Source organism: Raphanus sativus, chromosome 4 (assembly GCF_000801105.2).
Source record: "Raphanus sativus cultivar WK10039 chromosome 4, ASM80110v3, whole genome shotgun sequence".
Taxonomy (NCBI): Eukaryota; Viridiplantae; Streptophyta; class Magnoliopsida; order Brassicales; family Brassicaceae; genus Raphanus; species Raphanus sativus.
Window position 1 is genome coordinate 2,485,071 of NC_079514.1, and position 27,198 is coordinate 2,512,268.

Genomic DNA, 27,198 nt, shown 5'->3' on the forward strand with positions numbered 1-27,198 from the left:
GTTCTGTAGAAGCGTAGAATTAGTCTCTGCTTATCTTATTGATGTCAATAACAGAAAGATAACACGCCAAACACAAAGAGTTGCCTCTCTGAACAAGTCCCATTGTAAAATTGTGAAAATTCAATTGTATCCTTTAGTGAAGAAGCAAGAGTTAAGTAACAAGTATTGTTTTCATCTGTATATAACACGATGGGAGTCTCCCAATGCATCAACGCCTGTGTAACACAATCAAACAAAGGGTTCCTTTTACCAAAATGTGTCTAGACGTTGCTACCGTATTCATTTAGCATCTCTTTCAATAAGTTCAAGAAGAAGCAATATGACTAAAGTAGCAATATGACTAAAGTTCTTATTGTCATCTTATGGAGGAAAGACCAAAGCTCAGCTCACGTTATGGTATGAGTCAATGATGGCATCAGCAAGGTACTCGCATTTCGCCATAGACAATCCAGCCAACGATATCCTCCCATCTTTAGTCATATACACATGCCACTTGTTCGTCATGTTATCACTCTGCTCATTCCAAAACAAAAGAAACACTAAAATCATAAAAACCGTTGTCTCAAGTCTCAACAGCGCCAAAGAGTAAGACATTTTGAGCAATAAACACATACCTGAGCTTTGTTGAGGCCAGTGAATGAGAACATGCCAATCTGCTTCAGAATGAAAGACCAGTCCTTACCACTCTCGTCTTTCGAAACCAAGCTATCGTACAGCTCCTGTCTCACAGTCTTTATCCTCCCCGCCATCATCTCCATCTCAGCTTTCCACTCACCAAACATAGCTGCATCTCCCACAACATTCGCCACGATCCTCGCCCCATGAACCGGTGGGTTCGAGTACATAGGCCTAGCAATCCTCTTCAACTGGCTCTTCACCCTGAAAGATCACTCTTGAAAAATTTCTGTAAATAATAATAAGAATCTTGATCTAAGTGTTTTTTTTACCTAGTAGCAGCATCGGCTGATGAGCAGACAACATTGATAGCACCTATTCTTTCAGCATAGAGACCCAAGTTTTTACTATACGACTGAGCAACAAAGAACTCCATCCCACGCTCAGCAAATAACCTCACGGATGCTGCATCTTCATCAAGGCTTCCACTAGCAAACCCCTGGTAAATATAAGTGTGCATGTAATGTAGTAGCATCAAAAACAAGTTAACTCTACTCATAAGTGTAGGGAATGTGATGATGCCTACCTGGTAGGCAACATCGAAAAACGGGATATGGTTCTTCTCCTGAATGACATCAGCTATTTTCACCCATTGTTCTGGTGTTGGGTCTATTCCAGTTGGGTTGTGAGCACATCCGTGTAGCAAAATGAAAGATCCTTCTGGCGCTTCCTGTTCCGTTTCAAGAATCAAATTCATGATGGATAAGTCTTTGATAGTTTATGAGAAATGATCATCAGATAAAGAAGAACAAACCTTAATATCTTGTATCATCCCATCAAAGTCCAAACCAATAGTTTTAGGATCATAGTAACGGTACTCAGACCATGGAACTTTGGCATCATTGAAGATGTTCTTGTGATTACCTGAAGTAGTAGTATTTGTTTGTCAGTGGATTAAACATGTTACTTCTGAAAGTGTTATGTATTTATGGTCATCACTACAACGCACCCCATGTTGGTGCTGATATGAGAACTTTAGCTCCAGGGAAGTAACGCTCAATAAGAGCCGCTGCTAGTCTCAGCGAACCTGTTCCCGAAAGACCCTGAATGGTTGCAACCTGGTGATCCAGAGCCAGAATTAGCTTAAAAACAGTGATCTATGGGTTACTAAAGCATAGCTGAGAGGAAAGGAACATCAAGAGAAGATACTTTTTGTTCCTTAATAACAGGATGACCAGCTCCAAAAAGCAGCTCAGCAGTGGCCTTGTTGAATGCAGCCAACCCTTCGATTGGTAGATACTGCAGTTTTTTTTCATCCAAGCTTGAGTAAGTTTTTTTTTAGCATATGATACTAATTGCTTTTATAACACACATTTTTCAAGTTACCTCTTTATTATCTCCTCTCTCCAGCATCAAGTTCTCGGCCTAAAAAAAAAAAAGAAAATTACGGAGCTTAACTAACACTTATCCGATAATCATCAAAAACAGAAGTAAGAGAGAAAGGCTAATAAACTTCCAACCTTTTGAACGACATTAAGCACATAAGGCTGGAGTTCCTCAGTTCGATACGCGCCAACACCGAGATTTAGCTTAAGCTCGTTAGTGTCAGCTTTGAATGCTTCGCTGACTCCGAGGATAGGGTCTGGTGGTGCCATTGTTATACCCTCGAAACGAGAAGGCTTCGCTGCAACCGACATGGTCACCCGACTAAGCGACTGAAACCAAATGCCATTTTAATCAGACATGCTAATGCAGATATTACAAACTAGAGTTATATCAAACTTCGCTTTAAATGTCATTTAGATTGTTTATTTCAAGTCAGAGCGATAACGAAGTACCTTTGTTCTCGGGAAGGGGTTCGAACCTGAAGTTCCAAGCTTTAGCTTATCCTGTTCAAGTACAATCAGAAAACAAAGGTTAAGTATTGTGAATAAACAGATATGGAATCATTCTGCCTTACTGGTAAGAGCTAAGCCAATAGTTTGTCTGCTAATCTTACATTGGTCTAATCTCTTAAAGGACGACTAAGAAAAAGTACCTTGTTAATGTCACGCGGTAACAGAGAAGTAGAACCGAGAGAGATCATTGAAGAAGCCATTGAATCGCTACGGATCAGAAAAAAAAACGCTGCAACAGATCCTAAGTCAATGACAGTGAACTTAATAGTACGCGGATAAGCAGTTCAGAGAGATCATGAGAGAAATGATTAATCACCTAAACTTCGTTACAACAGCGCGGTATTGAAACGATCGGATCGAGATTAGTGTAGAAAGAACAGTGGATCACGAGATGATATGCACGAAGTTAATTATTCTAGGCTTGTCTTGAGAGAGGGTATAATAGTCACACCACGGTTTTTAAAATCTAGAAAGTACAAAAGAGTTTGGATTCTGTCTGGATAGTAGTTGATGACTTTGTAACAGTTCAAAGCTGATGTAATAACAAATTCGATAATTAGAAGTGGATACCCCTGCGAAACCTCTGTTCTCACATTTTCACCCACCATAGTTCTTTAAGTAATCAGATCAAACCCTTTATATACTCATATCGCTGATTGATGATATAATAAAAGCAGAGTAAGTAAGGAGATGATTTTGCTTCTAAGCGGCCCATCATCAACCAATCTCTGTCCATTATCATGATTCTTTGGGCTATACATACATTCTAAAATGTTTTGAGCTGCAAACCCAACCAAAATCAAAACGTGATGCATATGTTTCCGGCAATTAGATTAACGCCATAAAGAACGTTCATAGGTTGGAGAGAGCGTTCAGAAACCACGAACCACATCTTCATGTGTGTGCATTATGGGAATTGGTCCGGTCAATAGAGTAAATAGGTTAAAATATGAAGGGTGAGTTTCAAGGAACGTGTTAATGTCTTGTCGTAATGATGATATATGGACCCACTCCACGCAAGAGAAAGCAGCTGACTCAAATGAGAGACGCACATTCTTGGTAAGGGTCGTCGTGGGATCCAATCACTCTCGGTTCCAAATCCACTTAATAATTTTCATGCGCCTCTTTCACGTTAAAGCTGAATATTAAGCATACTTTAAATATAAGTTAATATTTTGGTCGACCACTTCTTTCATTTCAAACGTTGTTGTCTTTTACCTATTCCCAACGCAAATATTCTAATTACCTTTTATATAAATTCCTATATCCATCTAAAAATATCTGAATTTTGGTGGAGAATAGTCGATATACATACATGTCTATTTCATTTTTAATAGACCGACCAACTTAAGATGTACCAGATATGCTCTAGTCTAATTAGTAGTTTAATATTGTTTTAAATTTTAATGGTGGACCCTAAACCAAAACAATCTCTATAATATTAGTTGAGAAGTCAGTTTCCTATGTGTCGCGCTCACGTTAATTCTCACGATGGTTGATTACATTGATACCCTTAATAAATTAAAAATATTACATTTAATACCTATTATTTTTTTAAATTTCCTTTTTGAAAATTTCCATATAATATATATATTAAAAAGGAAAATTTATAAATTTTAAAAATCAAATTTAAAAACGAAAATATATGTATATATAATAGGATTTCATTAAAAGGAAATTTCACAAGATAGTAGTATTCTATTTTAAAAATATTTTTAAATAACATAAATTATAATTTTGAAGTAATAAATACTTATTTTATATCTATTGTTTCTTAGATGAAAATATATATATTTGTATCTAATGTGACAAATTTCAGAAAAATAATCTTGATATTAGAAAATGAAATATTATTTATTTAAAACATAATTTAAACAATAAAAATATATATATCTATCTATGAATATAATTTAGAAGTCAGTTTCCTATGTATCGCGCTCACGTTATTTCTCACGATAGTTAATTACATTGATACTTTTAATGAATTAAAAATATTACATTAAATACTATTATTTTTAGTTTCCTTTTTAAAATTTTCCATATAACATATATATTAAAAGGGAAAAAAATATAAATTTTAAAAATCGAATTTAAAAACAAAAATATATGTATATATAATATGATTCATTAAAAAAGGAAATTTTACAAGATACTAATATTCTATTAAAAAAAAAAACATAAAATATACTTTTGAAGTAATAAAATACTTACTTTATATCTATTGTTTCTTAGATGAAAAATATATATTTGTATATAATGTGATTTTATAAAAACAAAATTTCAGAAAGATAATTTTGATATTAGAATAAGATATATTATTTATTTTAAAACATAATTTTAAGAAATACAAAATATATATTTTCAAAGTAATATAAATATTTTGATATATCTATCTAATTTATTAGATGATTACATAAAATAATTAAGTAACATAAACTAATCAACCTTATATCTAAAATAATAGATTATATTAAAATTAAGGAAGATAACAACCATCCTAAATGAAAATAAGAAAATTAATCAAATTTTTAATATATTTAGAATAAAAAATATTATAGTTGAATTCAGAGAAATAAATGCAGTCCAATATACCTAAATGATAACTAAATCGACTAGATATAACATATCTAAAATCATATGTCTAATTAAAGTAATGCAATATTATTAATATAATTTATGCATAAAATTATAAATTAAATTTAAAATTAAATAATGTAGCAATCAACTATTATATTACATTTATTTTATAAATATTTATATCCGTGCATGAGCACGGGATAATCACCTAGTACGAAGTAAACGGACAAACGGTGTACGTAATCCACATCATAACTTTTGCAACACAAGGTTAAGTACATATTGATTTTGAAATCGTATAATTTAAACAAATGCAATGATATACAATGAAGATTATATGTCTAAAACGTTAATGTTCATAGACATGCGTGAATTTGGTTAACTTCAGGGTTTGTGTCAGTACTGTTCGTACCATTAAGACCAAGGATTCTGATGATTGTGTGCTGCCTCAAATATGTGCATGGTGTCGAATATGCTTATATATGTCAGCATGTCGTATACAACGTCTTCGATTGCATCACTTGCATTATGTCGTTATTAACTAGTCATACACACAATATTCTATATATCGTCTGTTTGGTGCACAAATCAACACGTTCGATCGCACTTAAATATGAACCTGTTACATTTCAGAAAAGATCATATCAACCGTAGCATCGTTATCGCATGTTAATTGTTCATTTTAATAGTTTTCAACCAATCTGTTAATGTTTACGAATCTCTAACAATCTGTTGTTTTTTTCTTTTCTAACATCTTATTAATCTAATACAAAAGTTTATTCTCTAATTTATTATTACTATGACATGTTATCGTTTACATAATAATTTTATAGTAATTCTTAGTACTAGTTACTGGGACATAATATTATTTATGGATAGAGTAAGAGTAAAGTTTACTCAAAGGTCGTCGCCAAGGTTTGCTTCCAGATTTATTTACGCCTCTCATCCAAGGGGATTCTTAGACCATCATTATTGGTGTCCTCCTCTCTCTCCCTTAACTAAGGGCTTTTTTTTTTTTTTTTTTTTTTTTGTTCGGTAGAGAGTAAGGGCTCGCCCTTAAATAAGGGCTTTCTCACTCTCTTTTTTCTCGGTCCCCGCGTTATTCCCCTTAAGGGCTTTGCTAAGGACTTCCCAATATTGATGCTCTTATTTTATTTCTTTAAACGGCTGCGTTTTCCAGCTCTACTGACGCCATCATTTTCGTTAGGTGACGTCAGCAGGTTTTCACAGGGAGAAGAATAAAGTTTTTCCCATCTAATGGTTCAGATTTGTTTTTCATGTTAATCCAAGGGTGGTAGTTTCTACCTTCACAAAAGCGTTTTTGATGTTTGTTAATGGAGAGATGAATCAAAAAATCCTCTGTTCACCAACTTCTTCAAATAAATAAACAAACAAAACAAACATACCATTTCTCATTTCTCTACATCCTCTGCCACTTCTCCCTATTTACCTTTTTTTTCTTCTTCAGACCAATCTGAAGATCGCTCGACTTCATCGTTCACTTGGTCGGGCTTTGACTCTTGACTTGTTCGAACACTCACTTTTACGTTCTGTCGGATCAAATCTTCTCTCTACACCAAGGTAATTAAGAACGGTTTTACTCTTCTGGTGATTACGCTCTGATTAGTTACTTCTTCGATTATTAACGTTTATTTGTTATATATGCATGGTTTTAATTCAAATAGCCCGTAGATTTCGGAACTATGATTCTGTGAATTGCAGAAATAAAATAAAATAAAAAAGCTGTAGATTTTAAGTTTTGACTTGGAGATTATTGTCTCTTTCTTTTAACTCCACATCTCACGTACTTGTATAGATTGATACTTCTGCGCCGATCTTCTATTCTGCGCCGCCGTCTGCATTCTCTGTTTTGGTCATATCTGATTCGAATTGGGTTCTCTTCAAAAATAGGAAAAAAGGCTCGTCCTTTTACTCTGTTCTGATTGACAGTCTGGTCAACGATGGAGTCAACAAAGGTTTGCATGAACGCACAGTGTGGATCTACCTCCACGTCAGGGGACTGGAAGAGAGGCTGGCCGATGCGATCCGGCGAATTAGCCTCTCTCTGCGATAAGTGTGGGTAAGCGAACTAGAATATGTTTCCATTCAAAGTTGGTTTACTTTTCAGCTAAGTTTTTGTTGTTGAATGTTGGTATTGGTGGAGTTTAGGTCCGCATACGAGCAGTCCATATTCTGCCAAGTGTTCCACGCAGAGGAGTCTGGTTGGAGAGAGTGTAGCTCATGTGACAAGGTTAAATTAAAATAGACAATAAGCTTAAAACCTTGTTTTTGCGCTCAAACATGTTTTGATTTTGTGTTTTTTTTTTCAATCTTTAATCAGCGTCTTCACTGTGGATGCATTGCTTCTAGATTCATGATGGAGCTTCTAGATAACGGTGGTGTTACATGTATAAGCTGCGCCAAAAAGTCCGGACTATTCTATGTAAGACTATATATATATATATATCCCCTCCCTTGTTCTTGGACTCTCTATGACTATACTCATACAATCTCTCTTACGCACAGATGAGTGTCTGCCATGAAACTAACGGTAGGGACTTCCCTACATTTGCTTCAGCAGAGCATGTAAGCAGTGTTCTCGAGAGGACAAACCTCAAGCACTTGCTTCATTTCCAAAGAATCTCCCCCACGCAACCTTTTCTCCAGATGAAACAAGAAGAGTCTCTCCTTCCCGCGAGACTAGACCCTCTCAGACACAAAAAAGAATCGCAAGAATCATCCGCACACCCCAACCTGAGCATCTCCCTTGGACCTACGCTCATGACAAGTCTTCCATTTCACGACGCTGCCGTCGTCGTCGACGACAGAAGCAAAACCACTCCCATCTTCCAGCTCGCATCATCTCGGTCTAGACAACTCCTTCCAAAGCCTGCAAACTCAGCTCCTGCTCCCGTGGAGAGCAGCATCGTGTCGCAGATTCACGTCGCTCGGCCTCCTCCGGAAGGTCGAGGCAAGACTCAGTTGCTTCCACGTTATTGGCCTAGGATTACTGATCAGGAGCTCCAACAGTTATCTGGACAGTATCCTTATTACTATGTTTTTTTTTTTTTTTTTTTGCAATATTGTTCTCAATGCTAAGGTGCGGTGTCCTTAAGACCTTAACTGATTTATTCTCTCTCAAAGCTCAAACTCCAAAATTGTACCGCTCTTTGAAAAAGTTCTGAGTGCAAGCGATGCTGGTCGTATTGGTCGACTGGTTCTTCCTAAAGCATGTGCAGAGGTAACTTGTTTTCTTCCGTTCCCCTAAGTGGTTAGTATCAGAGCTAAATTAATCTTTTTTTTTTGTGTGTGGTGGTGATTTTAGGCGTATTTTCCACCGATCTCTCAACCTGAGGGTCTCCCGTTGAAGATACAAGATATAAAAGGGAAAGAGTGGGTGTTCCAGTTTAGGTTTTGGCCTAATAATAACAGCAGGATGTACGTTTTGGAGGGTGTGACTCCTTGCATACAGTCTATGCAGTTGCAAGCTGGTGATACTGGTAACTTTTCAATACCCTTTTGTTGCTTTCGTTACATATACTCATTGACATGTTGTTGGAAACCCCCCCCCCCCCCCCCCCCCGGGTAATACTAGTTTGGTTAGGAGTTGAGTTCGATTCGGTAATTTTTCTGTTTTTTGTTCGGTTTGGCACTCTGTTATTTATGTTTCTTTATGAAAGAAGTTCTAACCAAATCATAGCAAAAACCCGAACCGAACTAACAAAACTAACTCAAATTTCAAACCGAACTAACCAAATTTACCTGAAATTGACGAACTTATCCTAAATTTTAACAAAACTAAACCAAAATCCACTGAAATAAAAAAATCTGTAGAATTTTCAAAAACCGAATACCAGAACCGAATCAAACCAAACTTTATTTTGGGTTAATTCGTTAAGATTTAGTTGAACCGAATTAACCGAACCCGCATGCATATCTGTTATTATGATTGTATCTGACATTGGCACTAAGCGTCTTCTATCATTTGTGATGTGTTGTTGTGTTCTATGGTACTTTTTAATTACTTCTAAAGTTTTGAATTTTTTTCTTGATATATGCAGTAACGTTCAGCCGCACGGAACCTGAAGGAAAACTCGTAATGGGATACCGTAAAGCGACAAACTCTACAGCAGCACAGGTAATAAAAGCATGCCAGTTTCATGTTGAAATGATAAGCAACTGTGAAGTTATGCTTTTAGTGAAATGTTTTTTTTTCTGTGGTTTCCTCAGATGTTCAAGGGAAGCAGTGAACCCAATCTGAACATGTTTTCCAACAACTTGAGTTCGGGATGTGGTGACATCAACTGGTCTAAACTTGACAAGTCTGAGGACATGTCAAAGGACAGCTTACTTCTCCAGCCGTCCCTGATCTCTGCTAGGAAACGTGTTCGAAACATTGGCACTAAGAGCAAGCGACTGCTCATTGATAGCGTGGATGTTCTTGAACTGAGATTAACTTGGGAGGAGGCACAGGAACTGCTGCGGCCTCCTCAATCTGCTAAACCGAGCATCTGTACAGTGGAAGATCACGATTTTGAAGAATACGATGTGAGTTGCTCTTTACCTGTGATTTTTTTCCCTCTAAAGCAGCTAAGACCATTGCACTGTATTCATGTACTTGATGCTACGCAGGAGCCACCAGTATTTGGGAAGAGGACAGTCTTTGTGTCACGTCAAACAGGGTGAGGCCTCTCCATCTACTGATAGATAGGATCAGTAGAATTTTAACCAACACTTGGAATTACAAAAGAACTGATGAAATAATAATGAACATCTGATTGTTTGGTTCTGATATGCAATCCCTTGAATTCTCAGGGAACAAGAGCAATGGGTTCAGTGTGATGCTTGTGCTAAATGGCGACGCCTTCCTGTGGATACTCTTCTTCCACCAAAGTGGTTGTGCTCTGATAACCTGTTGGATCCTGGCAGGTAAACGAAGTTGCATGCATGTTCATGTGTTTAGCCTAGAGTATAGCTTAGCACAGAACATTGCACATTTGAGACCACTAATTTGAGTTGCTATTTTTATCATCAGGTCTTCATGTTCTGCACCTGATGAACTCACCCCAAGAGAACAAGATACACTTCTCCGGCTGAGTAAAGGTATTATGATCAGTCTGTTTCATTAGAAACTTTTTCTTACATTAGAAACTAAAGTTTCGTTTGCACAGAGTTCAAAAGGAGGAGACTGGCGTCATCAAACCAGGAGGAGGCATCTGCTCTGGACACTCTAGCCAATGCAGCCATCACCACTACAGGCGAACAAGGAGAAACCGAGGTTGCAGCCACGACCAAGCACCCGAGACACCGAGCAGGGTGTTCGTGCATCGTCTGCAGCCAGCCGCCGAGTGGGAAAGGCAAACACAAGCCTTCATGCACTTGCACGGTGTGCGAGGCGGTGAAGAGGCGGTTCAAGACGCTCATGATGCGGAAAAGAAACAGAGAAGAAGCAGGACAGGCAAGCCAGCAGGCGCAGTCAGAGTGCAGAGAGGAGACGGAAGCAGAGAGCATTCCAGCGGTTGAACTGCCAGCTGCTGCGGCAGGGGGGAACATTGACTTAAACTCAGACCCAGCTTCTCGAGTGAGCATGATGAGTCTTCTGCAAGCTGCAACGTTTCCTCTGGAGGCGTATCTGAAACAGAAGGCTGTTCCAAATACAGCGGCAGAACAGCAGAGTAGTGATATAGTAAGCACGGAGAACGGTTCATCCTCAGCCGCGCAAGAACATGACAGAGACACAAGCGGAGCTCCTGAGCCATTGAATTAACTTATTAACCCCCACTTTGGAATCCTTTATGAGTATTTATTGTTCAGAGGTGTGTTTATTAATGTATACAACTTTCTTCATTTTTAAATTGGTAGAGTGGTTAAGACTATTCTGCCAATTGTTTATTTTTCTTCTTGTTTTGGTTGTTGGTGTGTAGTGAGGCTTGAGAGAGAGAGAGAGAAGAATATTGGTGAGGTTTTTATATAAGACAGCCAACATAATCTGGAGATATTGTAATATGTATATGTGGTTCATTTTTGGTGCAAATGATGTCTCTCTTATAGGTTTTACTTGTTTTATATTCATATGTATCTGTGGCGCATTTGAGAAGATGGTTAACTAAGAGATTGTAATGGTACAATAATGTCTCTTGCCAATGTTGTTGTCTATATCTTCTATATGCTCTTCACATCGTTGCTTATTTAATGTCCCATCTATGTAAAATAAGTGACATTTGCTAATCAATACAAGATCGAATTATAGAAGAAGTTTACTTGTCACTTAGCCTTCTTGACATGAGGATCTGTAACCATCGCTGGATCAAGGGTTGTTTGGGGATCCTTAGGCAATTTTTTAGTGACAGCTTGTACTCAGTTTGCTTGGGCTGGATTCTGCATGGCAGTATGTGTGCAACCCGGTTTGTTACGGTATTCATTATTTTCGGTTTAACCGGTTTTAATCTAACCGAAATGACCAATCCTCCATCTTCTAAAAGATCATGGATAGACCCCACAAGAAGTAAATAATTAAATCAGAGCAAATTTATAATTTGGGCCGGCCAAAGTTGAGTCGGCTCAATTGACTAATTCCGAAATCACTCGCACACAAACTACACGCCATTGTTATTGTCAAATACATATACGTGTCTTTTTCTAATTGATTAGCATTTTCTCGAACACATGGACCCTGCCTTCTTTTCTGTGAAAACCTACCTTTATTTATGACATTAATTAACATATATGACCCCACTAGCCTCAAAATTCACAATTATTTTTTACAATTTCCACTATTAAAATTCAGAGCACAAAGATTAGAAAAAAAACACCAAAGATCATGAGGTAGTTGTAGTAGTAATCTAAAGTTTATTATAATGATCATGATAACAATAAAGAATTAAAGATAAGATACTAATGGCGTGGTCAAAGTAAATGGACAAGTGGGTGTGGCAGTATGGTAAATAGATTGAAATATGAAGGGTGAGTTAGGCTATATATGACGGGAAGACAAAAAGATGAGATAGATATTAGGTGTAGAGCGTGGTGGGACCCCGCAAACGCGCAAGACTGATAGCTTGGGTTTCGGTAAGGTTGTCTCGTCGTGGGTTCCTCTCTCGACCCTAGAAAGAAACCACTTTATTTTCACGCGCCTCGTTCGTATTATAAAGTTGAATATGGAGTATAAAATAAAAGTAATTTTGGTCGACCACTTCTTTCAGATGATGTTTGTCTTTTACCTATTCCCAACACAAATAATTATAGTTGGTTCTTAATTTAAATAGATATATAAATCCTTGCTCCACCTAGGAAATATCTGAATTTTAATACTAGATTATAGTCCACATATATTATTCTATGTCCATTTCATTCGAATAGATGGAGCAATCTGCGAACTATATAATGTCAAATAATAGGGTTTTAAATGATAAAACTAAATCAATATGTATGCAAAAAACAAACAAACAAACACGTCAGTACAGATGTTTAAATACATTGAATTTAAAGTGGTAGAATAGTTATAAAAAATTAACTAATTGCTAGGTTAGTTGAAGTTTATGTGATCTAATTGTTAATAGACTTATAGACACAAACAAATCAAAAAGGTAATTTTTCCATAGGAAATTACATTTTGTTGGTTGTTCTATTACGGTCTGGTTAACCAGACTACCTCAAGCTTGAGTAATAGAATAGCCGTTTGCCGTAAAAAAAAAAAAAGTAATCAGCGGTTGAGCGAATTAGAAAGTTATAGTTTTTTTTTGGATGCATGGTGTATGAGAATAATGTGAAGTTTACTCAAAGGGTGAAGATATGTTCTTGATAAATAAAAGTCGCCAAATGCGCCGTTTGATACGGTCATGCAAAGCTACTTTACATAATTTTTATAATTGATAGGTTGGATGAATCATAAACAACAGCACAATAACCTTTATCATAAAATAAGTTCACGATAAGCTGAGTTATGACATGGTTTATCTTGTTATAGTTTAGATAAACCATAACACTTACCATATATATATCAAAAACAAATACATAATCTTTCTACCAGACAACGTTTATGATAACTTGAGTCATGTCATGGTTTATCTTGTTATAGTTAAGATAAACCATAACACTTACCATATATATATTAAAACCAAGCACATAATCTTTGTACCAGACAACGTTTTAAGCCATAGTGACATACTATTGAATCGATTAGGAAAATATACCTTACCGTGATTAATCAGTTTCCTTGGTAAAAAGGAAATGAATAAAATAAATAATTATAAAGGGAAAACAGTTTTTAAGGAAAAAAGAATAAAAATGAAAAAGAAAAAGGCAAACAACTTAGCGCGTGGAACCACGGACGTTAAGCGAGAGTAGTTTAAAAAACTAACTCCAAGCTGTTTCGGACACGCTGGGGCAAATCGTGTATAAAAAACATCGTTCGTCCTCTTACAACATCCACCACACATGTATTCATCTCCTTCTTCTAAATTATCTTTCCTCTTCTTCCTTCTAATTTCCCCAAGAGACAATTAGCCCTTTCAAGTAACCATGGGCGTCGCTGTTCTAAATCCCCAGGACTGTCTGAAGCATCCTCTGTCTCACATGAAACATCCACGCAACCCTAGCGCATGCCCCAACAGGCAGAAAAAAACGGTCTCAAACCGCACGCGCCGTAGCCCGCCGCGAAAACAAACATCACCATCTCCTCATGTATCGCCGCCGCTTCCTCCTCTCGCTGCGGCGAAGAAGAGCCCTAACAACAACAACGTTGGCCAGGTTAGAATCCTGAAGCGCGGCGAGGAGATCCCTAAGAAGACATCAGCAGATCTGGTCGTGGAAAAGCCAGATCTTGTCTCCACTCGTAGGATCGGACCGGATCCGGAAATGATTCCAAGTCAGATCCGTTTACCCGCCCGCAAATCGAAGACGGTGCCGTTTTACGCCGGTCCCGTGACCATGACTTCTCCTCCTCCGAGCGACGTCCCTCTTCCGGCCTTTTTCGCCGCGAAGAAGAGCGTCTCTCTGTTCCAAGCCACCAACGCTACCAGCGAACTCATCAAGATTCTCCGCCTAGACATCGCGATCGCTTGACCGCTTATGTCTCATCTCAATCTGAGATCAATCGCGCCGATGTTTCCGCTGTTGTCCAAAACTGTTCCATTTTCGGATCGAATCTTCAGTAATAAAATCATCTACAGTCGATGAGTCGAGAAGATGAAGAAACGCATCTTCGTTATGAAACCGTTTCGAATCTTCCCTTATTTTTTCAAGGGGCAAGGTCGAAATATCTTTCTTAACAGGTCTTAGTTTCTCTTCGAGTCTAGTGTTTGTATAGAGTATTTGTTCATAGGCTTTTTCTTTTAAGTTGTGTCTTTGGGTATCATCTCCTGTTTTAGGTGTCTGTTTACTTTTAGGTTGGTCTTTCTTCTTGTTTCTCACCTTCCCTATAGTTCTAAGACAAAGTATCAGAGATATGTATCTTACTGGCAATATGCAGATTACAGTTTCTGTATTACTTTGTTCCTTCGATGTAAGATCAGTATTTCCATCTTTATATTAATTGAAATTAAGTTTTATTTGGCTTTTATTCCATGGTTTGTTCGAAGATTCCATCTTTATATTAATTGAAATTAAGTTTTATTTGGCTTTTATTCCATGGTTTGTTCAAAGTATTCTTCTATTCATCCCTAAACGTCATGAAGACATTGACATAGTGACATTCTTATGGATATGCTTAACAACAACTCAAAATATAAAATGGTTTATGCTTAACTCAATTGGTTAACTGGTTACACGTTTGAGAATATGTTTCTCTTATAACACGCAAAGAAACAGTGTTTATGTGTTCATATCTAATCTCACGCAAAGAAACAGCGTTGTAGTCTTTTCTGGTTAGTGATTAAAGATGTGCACACTTGATCCTTGTGAGAATTTTTAATATAGTCATCGTTCTTTCATCTTTGATTTGTCTCTATCATTCTGTACAAATTATAAATTTTGTAGGTTGTACATCATACATGCCACTTGGTTGGTTCAAGTTTTAAGATACCAGCTTTCATGGTTGAGCGGCCCACCTCAACCCTATCTAAAGCCCATGACTTTAGCTGTACAGCTTACTTAAAATTGATGACATTTTTAAAAGGAACCTGCATTCGATTTTCACAAAATATCATAAGGTAATCTAATACAATCAATGATAGAAACTCTAGTTAATGTATGGGACCCTATACTTATCTGCAATTTAACAACTTGCCTTCTTGTCTTTTTTACTTCGCATCAAAGCATATTGACGGTGTTAACGGAGCTGGTTGGCACTAGGCAGTTGTCAATTGTTCATTGGTTGAACGTTACGTGTTAAATAATAAATCTCCAATAAGCCAGCAGCCACATCAGTTTCTTTTCGTTCCTTTGCATATGAAATAATTAAAAATGTTTAAATCCATAAAATAGCAAGGAACATAATTGATGGTGCCCCAATAAGCAAATACTGATTTTATGGATTTAAAACAGCAATTAAAAATGTATATTTTCGTTCCTTTGCATATGAAATAATTATTTCATATGTCAGACAAAAAAGAAGCAAGATTAACCCAATTGCAAAAAGAGGTTAATAGAGAATCTTTACATATAGTAAATATACACTTTCCTACCCATGTTATTTAATTACTTTATTATCTGAAAGTTAAATCCAAATCTGCATCTTGCATTATTTACTAAAATGTAAAAAAAAAAAAAACATTTGTTTCGAAAAATACAATGAAGGAAAAAAAAAGAATAATATACTGAGCCTCCGTATATAACACCATCCATCTATCTCTTTCTTCTCTGTTTCGATATTTCAACTTCCCTCTCTCTCTCTCTCTTCTGTAACTTCCCTTCTCTCTCTCTCGCTGCTTATCTGATTCCTTTTGATTGGTCAAGCTTCGATGAAGAAAGTTGCATCAACGCCAGCTAAGAAGACGACGGTTAAGGATCAGTGGGTGGCGGCTGCGATGACGGACGACCAGATGGTCGCAGAGCTTCTTTTACGTCTGAAACACGCGGGGACGGAGACTCCGTCGACGAATCCGGCTCCTCTGCGGTGGGGAATCCGTCAAAGGAGGTCGCGGTCCTCGAGATTCGGCGGCGGTGGCGTTACGTTGAAGAAGGATGCGGATTCGGTTAGAGGTAGTCCGAAGACGCCGCTCTCCTGGAGCGGCGGATCTGGAGGTGTCGGCGGCGACTCTGCGTCTCCCTCCGCCGAGGACACCAGTCGCCAAGCTAGCTGCTCCACGTCTACAGGATACGGATCTAAGGTACTTTCTCTTCCTCTCTCTCTCAAAACCGATTTAGTCTTCTCTTCTTCTCGACTGCGAAATCCAGCAGCGGCTGAGAGATACAAGTCCTTCAACCTCTCTCTGGATTTGACGGAGATATCACGTCCGTCGCCGGTTCGTAGTTGAGATGATCGTTCTTCTCATCTTTCTATTATCTCTTAAATGTCCCATAACCACCCTTCTTCATCACTCATTCTATGCTGACGTCATCTCTCTCATGCCTGAAACCTTGAAAAGAACTCGACGTAATATTCTCGCGGATCTCTTTGGTTTCCACCCATCTCCTTTTTACCAAATTTTCACCACCCCATGTTACTACGGAGTCTACGGCGGAGCCACCACCATATTTTCTCTAGCTCTACGTTTTAAACTAACTCTTCCATTCATTAAAGTCAAAAGCATTTTAAAGTTTATTTTCCTTTTTTTTCTTTATTTCTTGTCAATATTCTATCTCAAAGCTTAATACAGTAATAAGATCTGGTGTTTAGACGACGGTTAATCTTCTCGATTAACTTAACTCTCCGGTGTGAACCGGGGATTCAAGCAGATCTCCGCGTGTAGAGGCGTCTGATAAATTGGCCGGTTAAGGGACCAGTTAAGTTTTAAGTTTGTGTCAAGGAATAATATAAAGCTCCTTTAGGATTTACAGCTAGTTGGTCAAACGTGCTCGTTCGCATTACGTTTTGAGGTCCAAGACGATGTCGTTTTGGGTTAGAGGTGGGGGAGGGAGGGAGAGAGGCGAGATAAATCTTGTCGGAGAGATTGGGATCACGTGTGATCTTAAAAGAGTGATGACGCGGGATTTTCATGATGTGGCAGCACATCCATTCTATAAATTTCTTTTTTCCATTTGTGTTTGTGTTTCTAAAAAGGACATATTTTACTGTCTGAGATTCCTGACTTTTTTTTTTGTTTGAAATTTCTATTGTGGGAAAAGAAACTTTTACTAGTATGTTAAATAAAGATCTTGGCTTTGATTATAAAAAGTAAAAGATCTATAACAGTTGTCCTTACTCGTCAGCATAGAATTGTCTTCATTGATAGTATAATATCTTCAAAATGGTAAATCTGGCATTTTACATCAAAATACATTTACTTGTTTCGTTGGGGCTAATCAAAGGCGCTTATTTTGTTGTTGCAGGCTTTCCCCGCAAACGAGTTTACCAGTTCTTTTTCCAAGAGATTGAAGAAAAACAAGGTATATATAACTCTGCTTCGCCTATTTACTTGAATTTTTAAGTACCTTTTAGATCGGGGCTGAGTTTAATAAAAAAATATTTTAGCAGTCATCTTCTGAGCTTAAACACGAAGAGAACTTGAAGTTGAAGGAAAGACTCCACCTTGAACAGGTACTTTCTCTTTTCTCTAACCATTGTTTTTATCATATTATATGACCTCGCTCATATTTCTAATATATCCGGTATCGTCTACAGGAGATTGCTAGTCTCCGAGCAACGTTCGACCAACAAAACGTAAGGAACCAAAGGTTGAAGAGGATTAAGGTGAATGTTTCGAGCCATTTGATTTTTACTAACCATTTTTCATAGTATTTTGATCTTCCATATTCTCCCTCTTGTGCTGGTCTTAACTGAATTCTGTCTTCTTGTTTCAGCTTGACTTAAACTCAGGCCGTGTCAAGAACGAGACTCCTGTTGATCTGATTCGTAAATCACAAGGCGAATCAAAACCTTGCCGAATAGAGGGCAAGACCGCTACCTCCGAGAGCTTCTTCTCCCTCCCTGACCTCAACATAACACCATCCGAGGATGAGTTATTGTATGGAACTTCTAGCTAAGTAACAAGATTTTATAGATCTCTATTTGATTTACAATCTAGAAAGGGAGCCAGAGACTTTAACAGTTAAAAGTGAATGTATATTGTCTCTTCCCATCATTCTTGTTTTCTACTTTCTTGCTTTTATGGGGGTAAAACACTCATTGCTTCTTGTTTTTTACAGAAGAAAGTGAATGTTACGTTGTCGTTGTTTGGTTCTCTCTCTTTTTAATCTTTAGTTCTCTCTCTTTTGAATCTACCCCTTGGAGGAAAAAGTAGGACAACTAATAATAGACTTTTGTGACTTCAAACTTCTCTTTTATTCAAATTTAAAAGTTAACCCCCTTGTTTCCTGCTCAACTAACCCAAGACAAGAGAGATCTCTATCCATCTCGTGGGCCATGATTATTCTACTTAAGTATAAGTTTTCCCAATTGTTTTTCTTTTTTTGTGCGGTGTAGTGTACTTATTGGTGGTTCATCGGCGTGTCGATGAATATAAAAGAAAAACAAATGACAACTTGTGATTAGGCCACTAAATTTTGTCTCGGTCTTTTGGTATAGATCCAAATTATTTATTACTGTTGATAAACACACAAATGTTTGGTTCTTACTGTTTCTTTGTAACTGAGCTTATTGTTTATACATGTCAAAAACATGTAATTTGAGGGAAAATGGAATTTTAAATGAAAACTTTCATATACCATAATTAAAAGAAAAAAAAATATTACACATGCTAAAGTATCCAAAACGAGAAGCAACTGAGAAAGTAAAGTATATATTTTCAAATTATTTGCAGTTGACATTAAGTCACGGTTGGTCTGGAGGAAAAAAAGAAAAGAAAAAGACACGGTTGGTCTAGAGGAATAACTAGCGGAAAGAGAAAAGGAGTCTTTTTTTTTATTTTTTCTCTCTCCAATCCCCAAAAACGCAGGAAAACAATGTCGTTTAACAGCTCCCACCTCTTTCCTCCGCAGGAAGAGCTCCGACACTTCTCCGATCAATCACACCAACCACCGTCGCTTCTCAACCTCCCTCCCACCACCACAGCCACTTCAAACTCCGATTTTACCCATCCGCATCGCAACGGAGACAGTCCCGCCGCCGCCGCTGCTGCTGCTACGAACCGACGGTGGCTCTCATTCCACCACACGGAGATCCAAAACACCGGTGAAGTGGATCCTCCTGAAGTCAACGACGCCGCCGACGGTGAAACGATACACGGAGGTGAAGAAGACTGGAGGAGGGCTAGCGAGAAAGGTGCGATTTTGAAACATCCAATGTACGAGCAGCTCTTGGCAGCCCACGTGGCTTGCCTTAGGGTTGCTACTCCCGTTGACCAGATTCCGAGGATCGACGCGCAGCTCAGTCAATTACACACCGTAGCTGCAAAGTACTCGTCTCTTGGTGTGGGTATGGACAACAAGGAGCTTGATCATTTCATGGTTAGTTGGATAAAGGAGCTTCCTTTTTTTTTATCTGCTTCTTACTAAAAAAGGACCTTTTAAGACACAGAAACATACTCTGTTTTGTATGTCTTATGGTTGAGAATCTCACCTTGTTTTATGATGATGATGCAGTCACATTATGTTGTGCTGTTATGTTCTTTTAAAGAACAACTCCAACACCATGTCTGTGTCCATGCATTAGAAGCGATTACAGCTTGTTGGGAGATCGAGCAGTCACTACAATCCATAACGGGTATGTGTGTCCCTTGTTGTCTTTCGCTATATCGTATGGTCTTTGTAATTTTGTATTGTGTGTGGTTGTAGGAGTTTCACCAAGCGAAAGTAATGGCAAGACAATGTCTGATGATGAAGAAGATGATAACCAAGTAGAGAGCGAGGCGAACATGTTCGATGAGACCTTGGACGGTTCAGATTGCATGGTGGGATTCGGTCCTCTTGTCCCAACCGAGCGCGAGAGATCCTTGCTTGAACGTGTGAAGAAGGAACTGAAGCATGAGCTTAAACAGGTAGTTGCTTAATCAAGTTGTTTCCATGTTACATCATCAAACACATTCTGCTGTTTATTCATGTGTGCTCGTTTATTAGGGTTTCAAAGAGAAGATTGTGGACATACGAGAAGAGATAATGAGGAAGAGAAGGGCTGGGAAGTTGCCTGGAGATACAACCTCTGTACTCAAGGAGTGGTGGAGAACTCACGCCAAATGGCCGTACCCAACTGTAAAAGCCTCTCTCAGCCAAAGACATTTTATTAGGACATTTCTGAAATGCTGTTTTTTTTTTTGGATTTTGTAGGAGGAAGATAAGGCAAGGCTTGTTGAAGAAACAGGTTTACAGTTGAAGCAGATTAACAATTGGTTTATCAACCAGAGGAAAAGAAACTGGAACAGCAACTCTTCCACATCGTCTACACTCTCCAAGAACAAACGCAAACGGTAATAACAAGATTTTTGTTTTCCTCATAAGATATAAGATATATCGTTTCTTTTATTGCGTAATATAATCAACATGTTTCTCTAATCTGCCAAGCTCAGGACTGAGAAGTCGTAGGTGACATTCTGATTGACCAGAGGATGATGCTTTCTTCTCCGGTTATATTATGATCCGTACAGATTTACAATATGTATAGGTGTTACCGTGTTTGCCTAAAATTGGATTGTAGAGCTTATTCATGTTTGATCAGCTTAAAAATCTATGTTTATATGTGTAAATTGCTATGGTTCAATTAGTAGTATTTTTTTTTGTCACAAAGGTTCATTAGTAGTATCAAACAATATTTATCACAATTAAATTTATCCTAAGCAAAAAACATAGTTTTGTATAAATGCAAGCAGCCAGCACCGGTCCTGACCTATAAAGGACAAGAAACTTTGTATAGGTGAAAGCAGGAAGCAGCTTTAGGCGACTATGCAGTTTTGTACAGTGACCTCTTGCTATTGTTCTACCTCTCTGGTTACATTGGACTTGACCATTGATAGTAATCTGAGAAATAACCTTTTCATTCTTTTTTTTTATAAATAAAACAATCTGAAGTCAGAGTACAACAAATATTCACACAAACACACATTTAACAGACACTATTCCAAAATCAACAAGTAATAAAAATGATTACAATAAGAAAACAAACAAAACAAACAGGAACATATAACCAATATGTTGTATCAAATCTGAAGAGAAGAGTTATCACCATCTATAACCTTCTTCTACTCTGGACTGAATCCTAATCAGTCTCAGCCTACCACATGAATATCGCAGAGGCCAAGAATAATATCCACCAAAAAAATTATATATTTGTTTTTGAAAGATGAGACTAAACCAAACCAAACCAAAATAGGAGGAGAGGAAAATGAACACCACTCCCAAACAAAACAAAGTGCCTGCAATACATTGTTGAACAAATCAAAAGATTAACTTTCCATAAAGACAGAAGTAATCAGTGTCTCATCATAAGGATCAAAAGCAATAAATCTAAAGACTATTTTCATACTCCACAAAATTATCAATAGCATTCAACTCATATGACTCATGAGAAACTAACAGCCTAAGATTTACTATAGAGACTGCCATATTTCAAGATTATGTGAAGCAGATATATGAGTTACTACTTACTTACCTACTGGCTGTTGATGATACATATACTGAGACGAATTTTCATCAAGCTGACCCAGAAAATACATTCTCTAAGATATCATGCAGTTTTGGAGCTCGTCTCCTGAACATCGGTTCTAGCCTGAAAGATGGGACACCGTTCTGCCATTTTTTGGCATCATACATCTCATTCCATGCCTGTACTATCTCATCAATCTTGAACCCCATACCTGCATTTATCACAACTTTTGTTATTATCACACCCCATCACAACAACAAAAAGGAACCACTGGTATTACCTTCAAGTGCACTCTCGCTTGAACAATGATTCTTTACCATCACAGCTATATCAGTAGCAGAAGCTCCAGCTAGTTCAAACTTCTCAACTGCAACCTCTAAACATTCATCCCAAGTTAGTAGCCCGAGCTTATACTCCACTATAGACCGCTCATACAGCAAGGAGCCCCACAAGAGATTAATCTGAGAACTCATATTAGCTGCCTGCTCCAAAGTCTCTTCATCCGAAGCTTCGCTAAACAACTCCATCTTATGCAGCAGTGTCATCTCTTTATCGTACTTGGAGATTCCGTTTAGACGACGCTCTTCCATCTCTTCCCAAACCTGCATACCCTTCTCCATGCTATCCTCAGCTTTGTTATAAAGCATAAGAACCTCCTGAGACACCTCGCTTTCTATGTCTACTTTACTTCTGAGTGCATGGTACCACAAAAGCTTTGCATGTTCGAACTGTTGTTGACCAAGTGCGATGAGAGCTTCGTAGAAATCAGGTTTAATCCTAACAGCATCTTCATACTTCTCTGCAGCTTTGTTGTATTCCTTCAGTGTCCACACAAACGCAGCTTCTATTACAGCTTCTACTGAGGCATCTTCGGGGAAAGAGACTTGCTTCCTCGCCTTTGACATGTGAACGTTACCCCAGTTGAACATAGCTAGCGCACCCATTTCTTGGAACTTATCAGCTGCGATCTCAAAGAGTTTCTCCGCATCTTCACCGGTTACTGCTTCCTCCATCGCTTCTGTGTAGAGCTTCATCCCTAGGTCATGGAGGTCCAAGTAAGAATCAGAATCAAACCCTACATGGTTCTTGAACAGCTGCGCGAACTGGAAGATCCAGTTCTCTGCTTTGTCGGATTCAACGCTTTCACTGCTCAATCTCTTGCCATCATAGGTTGGTTCTTGATCAGGGTTAACTTCAGCTATATATAATCTAAGGGAACCAAGTTTATCATGATCAGAAGCAGCAGCTAGCCTCAGCTCATCCGTCGAGGTAATGGTAACCAGATCACCCTCTGGATCCTTGTACTTAATCAAGAACCCTCTTAGAGAAGGGAAACGATCCTTGATCACATCTCTTACGAGTCTGACACTAGAATCTAGCGGTAACTGTGCCCATCTTATATCATCTCCATGTACCAACTTAACGGTTCTAGTAACAGTTGCATCTTCCACAATCTCTGAGGCAATGACCTCTTTGTCCATGACAACATCTTCCATCTTCCTCTCTTCTCCTGTCTTGTTACCACTTGTCTTCCTCTGTTTCTTGAAAGTAGGTTTCTTTGCATCAATCTCAGACTTGGCATCGCTCTTCTCCTCTGCTTCTTCTCTCTTGACAACCTTTGGACTCTCATCCTCAACTTTTCCACTACTCTTCTTCACAACCTTCTTCAAACTCGCTGCGCCGAGAGGCTGCACGTTCACAAACCTCTTCTCCATCTCATCAACATCGATCCCTCTCTCCACCAACGCCTTCTTCACCCTCTCAAACACTTCATTCGCAGAAACATTCTCCGGCTCCATGTTCAGCACGATCCTAGCATCCCTAAACGCGTAATCCAACTTGTTCAACGCCTCGTAGCACCTAGACCTTCTCACCAGAGCCTTACTGTACCTAGGAGAAGCCTCGAGAGCCAAACTACATTCCCTAATCGCGTTAGGATACTCGCCTAGTCCCATTCGCATGTAGCAAGAAGCCATGCTCGTTCTCAGATAAGCTACGTCGATATAGTGGTGTTTAGGCAAAAGCTTCACGGCTCTGTCGTAGGTTACCATCGCTCCTTCGTTGTCGCGTTTCTGGAATAGTTTGTTACCTTCTTCTCTGAGCTCGAGTGCTAGGGTGATGAATATCTCCATGTCTTCGTCGACGACGGCTCTTGAAGTTGAACGGTGGTTGGTTTTACCTGACCTTCCTCCGCCGCCGGAAGCGTCTTTTGGCGTCTCCGGAGTTTTCTTCTTCGCCGCTTGCTTTCCCATTTTAATGTGAAACTACTTTCCCGAAATAGAAAATATTCGATAAATGTCTGAGATTGAAGTTTAATGATGAAGCTAAGGAATGAAACAGAGAATAAGAAGAAGAAAGAAAAGCGTTTTTGCTGAAACTTCAAAGGGAACTCGACACGACTCCTCTATAGGTGGAGTGTACCCTACTCCACGAATAAAATTAAAAAAAAAAAAATACACATTTGTTTGTTTGTTGTAATAAGCAAACGATATTGTATTCCGACCAAAAGCGAAAGAGTCTTTGTTTGTTGTGTGTTTTTTTTTTCTTAAAATTTAATTTAAGAAAAAAAACACGACAGAATAATTTTTAGAGGCCCAAAAAGTAAGTTACTATAGGCCCAATAAGTATTTTAGCCCCTTACTAAAAGATGCTCACATCAATTTTATTGGTGAAAAGAAAATTCATATTGCTTGAGACACAAGAAACCTAATAGCCTTGTTCATAGAATCATGTACATGCTTCTTGTTCATAAAATTAATGGTTGAAACTTTTAGCCGACCCTTGAGCTTATGGGTTTGAAGAAGTAAGGCTCGCCGGCATAAGTGAACTGAACGGTGCCGCCAGCCGGTATAGTGTTTCCTTTAATCAGGAGACATGTGTTTTTTTTTTGGATCAGTAGCGATGGGTCGACAGGCTTCACTGGAGCAAAACCTCCGCAAGAGAGAATCACGATCGACTGAGGTTGGCTGCATGTGTTGATCACCGATATTTTCCACTCTGGTTCTCCGGAGATGACTCTCCCCGTCCTCGCCCCTCCGATCTGGATGTCAGCGAAAGAGCAGCCGCACAGTCCTGGATTAAGCAGATGATGATTGGAGAGTTTAAGATTACATATAATGCAGTAAAGGCATGGACCTTTTAGTATACATGCAAGAAGCCTATAGAGATTCGATTACATTACCTTGAGTGACCATGATAGACAGAAGGAGAAAAATAACAAGATACTTAAGAGCAAACGTCATTGTTATTGTGATTGTGTGTTTTATGAAATGGAGGATGAGGAAAGAGTCGGATTTATATAGTCATTGAATATGCTCAAGTCTCTTCTAGTCTTAATTAATATCGATACATTCTTGATTTCACAATTAAGAATAGGGAAGTATATATATTTTCTAAATAAACGCAATCTAGTAAATGTAAATCTATGGACTTTTTTGGAAACGTATTTTATCAATTAATTGTCTGAATTACAATGAATCTAAAAGAAGTCAATTCTGTATATGGGATTCTACAGTATTAAATGGAAGGTGTTTTGTCTCTTTGACTATTTCTTTAAAACATCTCATACTACGTCGGTATGACTGCCCTTCTTGCAGAACAGGATCATTATATTGGTGTTTGTAAATTGTATATAAATGATTATATATATGAGTACATAGTATGTCATTACTTAAGATCACGTCCAATGGTGAGAAACCATAAAGATTTCTAAAACAAAAAATTATATCAGTATTATAATTATAATTATTTATTTATTTTTATTTTCTTTAGATTAGTTAGTTACGTGAGGCCTTGATGTCTCTTGAGCTTTCCTGGACTGATTACTGGGCTTCGTACAAGACCTGAAGAGATAAGAAGATTGGATTAGTTTCATTATTATCCAAAAAGTTTATAAAGTTTTATAAACTTAGGATAAACATGTTATTCCTTTTACAACAAGGAATCACATTAGCAATCTAATATAAATATAGGTCGAGACTCTTATTGTAAAATACAACAAATATATATCTCTCATAGAACACGCAACTAGTGCAAGACTTGTAATCTTTCGATTTATAGTGATAAAAAGTTTATCTCCGGTTTGGAGATTGGACTCGCCAAACATATCAGTGCATCGTTCCGTTTGTTACAAGAAAAGCCAAGGTCGTTTTCTCTACAAGTTATCTATTTGAAAGACATGTGTATTTTTAGTATTCAATAGTTTCTTAAAAATTCATAGCTAAAAACTGTTGTTCATTCTCTTTCTTAATTCATTTTTTTAATATTAGGAATTCCTCTTAGTAACTACTACCATTAGAAGTGCTTTCACTTAACCGTCTATTTACACTTGTAATTGAAACAGCCGAATAAAATCCAAATATCTAAAACTTCTTTAACTTGTTTTCTAATAATAAATCTAGATTTAAAATTATAGCTTATAAAAAATTAAAATAAAGACTTTTTAGAAATGTATTTTATTAAATTGCTTTTTTCACTTTGAAACACATTGATTAGAAACAAAGAAGGATATATAGCCGGAAAACATACCGGAGACTAAGTCAGAGGAAACAGAACTTCCCCGGAAACTAAGCCCTATTACACAAAGGGACACAAGAGAGAAGAACCTCTTAAACTAACTCACAAAGAAACAGAGCCACACCATAGAAAATAAGTGTTCATAACAAGAAACACATCCACACTAATCCATACAAGTCAAGATACAAACAACTTGAGACCTCCCATTAGAATAAGCCCAAACAACACACTCAGAGAACCTTATGCTTTGAAACCGGCGAGAGAAAGCGACCTTCAATACGCAAACTCAATCAAACCGGATATGGCGAGGAACTGCAACACCACTCACCAAACCGCAAAGCAATGTTTGAAAGAGACCACGATCAAGTCTCATAAAAAAGACAGGGAGCGTCAAAATCCACACCGGACCACCCGATACACACAAAGGCGACAGGGAGGAATCGAAACCGGAGCAAATAGAACGACAAGTAAGACCAGTGAAACAGCTTCAAAGAAGACGAACACTCAAGACCACAGAAAGCTCCATCTCCACTCGTCCCTGAAGCAGAAAGTGGAAGCCGGAAACGGAGACCCCAACCACCAGAGAGGAAAACCACAAAACTGCTCTAAAAACATTGAAAACACCGAGCTTTGGTCTAAAGAGAGAAGATAAACCTCCACGCGCCTCAAGCGCCTACCGGGAGATCCACCGATCTGCACCAGACCAAACTAAAAAAAAACAGGAGAAGCACCAAGGTTTCTCCGTGGTTTCACTCCCCTGGATCTGGACCACCATAAAAGGATCGAGACGAAGCAGAGGAAGCTCGAATACGACCTGCCGAAGCTAGACAAACCACACTAAAAACGAGAAATGAGACCAAAAGACAAAAACAATTAAAAGGCACAACGCCGGAGCTCAAAAGCCACCGGACGTTGGCCGGACTCAAGCGGCGCTAGGATTTTCCTTGTAGTGAGAAGGGA

At 38.1% G+C, this 27,198-nt stretch overlaps 7 protein-coding genes across 9 annotated transcripts; 4 read left to right on the forward strand and 3 right to left on the reverse strand.

Annotated features, from left to right (window-relative positions):
• Positions 1-110: 110 nt before the first annotated feature.
• Positions 111-2,986, reverse strand: LOC108849952 (aspartate aminotransferase, chloroplastic). The gene is made up of 12 exons (XM_057008972.1): positions 2,830-2,986; positions 2,654-2,742; positions 2,454-2,504; positions 2,136-2,330; positions 2,002-2,040; positions 1,825-1,914; positions 1,625-1,733; positions 1,430-1,539; positions 1,202-1,345; positions 948-1,114; positions 615-879; positions 111-513 (listed from the first exon to the last, which is right to left on the reverse strand). The coding sequence occupies exons 2-12, from the start codon at positions 2,711-2,713 to the stop codon at positions 382-384; spliced, it is 1,362 nt and encodes a 453-aa protein (XP_056864952.1). The 5' UTR covers positions 2,714-2,742; positions 2,830-2,986; the 3' UTR covers positions 111-381.
• A 3,455-nt stretch (positions 2,987-6,441) lies between these two features.
• On the forward strand, positions 6,442-11,147 carry LOC108851322 (B3 domain-containing transcription repressor VAL2). Of its 2 annotated transcripts, none has more exons than XM_057008807.1 (13): positions 6,442-6,671; positions 6,907-7,170; positions 7,260-7,341; positions 7,432-7,533; positions 7,617-8,131; positions 8,235-8,331; positions 8,416-8,590; positions 9,152-9,228; positions 9,321-9,638; positions 9,723-9,772; positions 9,906-10,019; positions 10,126-10,193; positions 10,262-11,147. In XM_057008807.1, the coding sequence occupies exons 2-13, from the start codon at positions 7,052-7,054 to the stop codon at positions 10,855-10,857; spliced, it is 2,313 nt and encodes a 770-aa protein (XP_056864787.1). In that variant the 5' UTR covers positions 6,442-6,671; positions 6,907-7,051; the 3' UTR covers positions 10,858-11,147. The 2 variants fall into 2 exon arrangements, with proteins under 2 accessions (XP_056864787.1, XP_018480235.1); XM_018624733.2 differs by having other exon boundaries at positions 7,002-7,170.
• A 2,343-nt stretch (positions 11,148-13,490) lies between these two features.
• LOC108851346 (uncharacterized) lies at positions 13,491-14,649 on the forward strand. The gene has a single exon (XM_018624763.2). It carries the CDS (start codon positions 13,611-13,613, stop codon positions 14,151-14,153), a length of 543 nt encoding a protein of 180 aa, XP_018480265.1. The 5' UTR covers positions 13,491-13,610; the 3' UTR covers positions 14,154-14,649.
• Positions 14,650-15,880: 1,231 nt separating this feature from the next.
• LOC108851342 (uncharacterized) lies at positions 15,881-18,370 on the forward strand. 2 transcript variants are annotated; one of them, XM_018624758.2, is made up of 5 exons: positions 15,881-16,357; positions 17,520-17,576; positions 17,662-17,727; positions 17,812-17,880; positions 17,991-18,370. In XM_018624758.2, the coding sequence occupies exons 1-5, from the start codon at positions 15,989-15,991 to the stop codon at positions 18,171-18,173; spliced, it is 744 nt and encodes a 247-aa protein (XP_018480260.1). In that variant the 5' UTR covers positions 15,881-15,988; the 3' UTR covers positions 18,174-18,370. The 2 variants fall into 2 exon arrangements, with proteins under 2 accessions (XP_018480260.1, XP_018480261.1); XM_018624759.2 differs by having other exon boundaries at positions 17,665-17,727.
• Positions 18,371-18,961: 591 nt separating this feature from the next.
• LOC108851332 (homeobox protein knotted-1-like 5) lies at positions 18,962-20,873 on the forward strand. Its single transcript, XM_018624748.2, has 6 exons — positions 18,962-19,595; positions 19,731-19,851; positions 19,923-20,125; positions 20,205-20,336; positions 20,412-20,551; positions 20,651-20,873. The coding sequence occupies exons 1-6, from the start codon at positions 19,092-19,094 to the stop codon at positions 20,664-20,666; spliced, it is 1,116 nt and encodes a 371-aa protein (XP_018480250.1). The 5' UTR covers positions 18,962-19,091; the 3' UTR covers positions 20,667-20,873.
• Positions 20,874-21,000: 127 nt separating this feature from the next.
• On the reverse strand, positions 21,001-24,135 carry LOC108851327 (protein PHOX4-like). The gene is made up of 3 exons (XM_018624740.2): positions 22,004-24,135; positions 21,730-21,934; positions 21,001-21,493 (listed from the first exon to the last, which is right to left on the reverse strand). The coding sequence occupies exons 1-2, from the start codon at positions 23,973-23,975 to the stop codon at positions 21,771-21,773; spliced, it is 2,136 nt and encodes a 711-aa protein (XP_018480242.1). The 5' UTR covers positions 23,976-24,135; the 3' UTR covers positions 21,001-21,493; positions 21,730-21,770.
• A 261-nt stretch (positions 24,136-24,396) lies between these two features.
• Positions 24,397-25,063, reverse strand: LOC108851347 (uncharacterized). Its single transcript, XM_018624764.2, has 2 exons — positions 24,905-25,063; positions 24,397-24,795 (listed from the first exon to the last, which is right to left on the reverse strand). Exons 1-2 carry the CDS (start codon positions 24,963-24,965, stop codon positions 24,494-24,496), a joined length of 363 nt encoding a protein of 120 aa, XP_018480266.1. The 5' UTR covers positions 24,966-25,063; the 3' UTR covers positions 24,397-24,493.
• Between the last annotated feature and the right edge of the window lie 2,135 nt (positions 25,064-27,198).

Coding starts and splice junctions, on each gene's coding strand:
- LOC108849952 (XM_057008972.1), bottom strand. CDS start 2,713: ATGGCTTCTTCAATGATCTCTCTCGGTTCTACTTCTCTGTTACCGCGT. Junction 2,505..2,653: donor TACCGCGTGACATTAACAAG/GTACTTTTTCTT, acceptor GTACTTGAACAG/GATAAGCTAAAGCTTGGAAC. Junction 1,915..2,001: donor AGAGAGGAGATAATAAAGAG/GTAACTTGAAAA, acceptor AAAAAACTGCAG/TATCTACCAATCGAAGGGTT.
- LOC108851322 (XM_057008807.1), top strand. CDS start 7,052: ATGGAGTCAACAAAGGTTTGCATGAACGCACAGTGTGGATCTACCTCC. Junction 9,639..9,722: donor ACGATTTTGAAGAATACGAT/GTGAGTTGCTCT, acceptor GATGCTACGCAG/GAGCCACCAGTATTTGGGAA. Junction 10,020..10,125: donor AACCTGTTGGATCCTGGCAG/GTAAACGAAGTT, acceptor TTTTATCATCAG/GTCTTCATGTTCTGCACCTG.
- LOC108851346 (XM_018624763.2), top strand. CDS start 13,611: ATGGGCGTCGCTGTTCTAAATCCCCAGGACTGTCTGAAGCATCCTCTG.
- LOC108851342 (XM_018624758.2), top strand. CDS start 15,989: ATGAAGAAAGTTGCATCAACGCCAGCTAAGAAGACGACGGTTAAGGAT. Junction 16,358..17,519: donor CTACAGGATACGGATCTAAG/GTACTTTCTCTT, acceptor TTGTTGTTGCAG/GCTTTCCCCGCAAACGAGTT. Junction 17,881..17,990: donor AAAGGTTGAAGAGGATTAAG/GTGAATGTTTCG, acceptor TTCTTGTTTCAG/CTTGACTTAAACTCAGGCCG.
- LOC108851332 (XM_018624748.2), top strand. CDS start 19,092: ATGTCGTTTAACAGCTCCCACCTCTTTCCTCCGCAGGAAGAGCTCCGA. Junction 19,852..19,922: donor GTCACTACAATCCATAACGG/GTATGTGTGTCC, acceptor GTGTGGTTGTAG/GAGTTTCACCAAGCGAAAGT. Junction 20,126..20,204: donor TGAAGCATGAGCTTAAACAG/GTAGTTGCTTAA, acceptor CTCGTTTATTAG/GGTTTCAAAGAGAAGATTGT.
- LOC108851327 (XM_018624740.2), bottom strand. CDS start 23,975: ATGGGAAAGCAAGCGGCGAAGAAGAAAACTCCGGAGACGCCAAAAGAC. Junction 21,935..22,003: donor AAGCGAGAGTGCACTTGAAG/GTAATACCAGTG, acceptor TGATAAATGCAG/GTATGGGGTTCAAGATTGAT.
- LOC108851347 (XM_018624764.2), bottom strand. CDS start 24,965: ATGACGTTTGCTCTTAAGTATCTTGTTATTTTTCTCCTTCTGTCTATC. Junction 24,796..24,904: donor GTCTATCATGGTCACTCAAG/GTAATGTAATCG, acceptor TGCTTAATCCAG/GACTGTGCGGCTGCTCTTTC.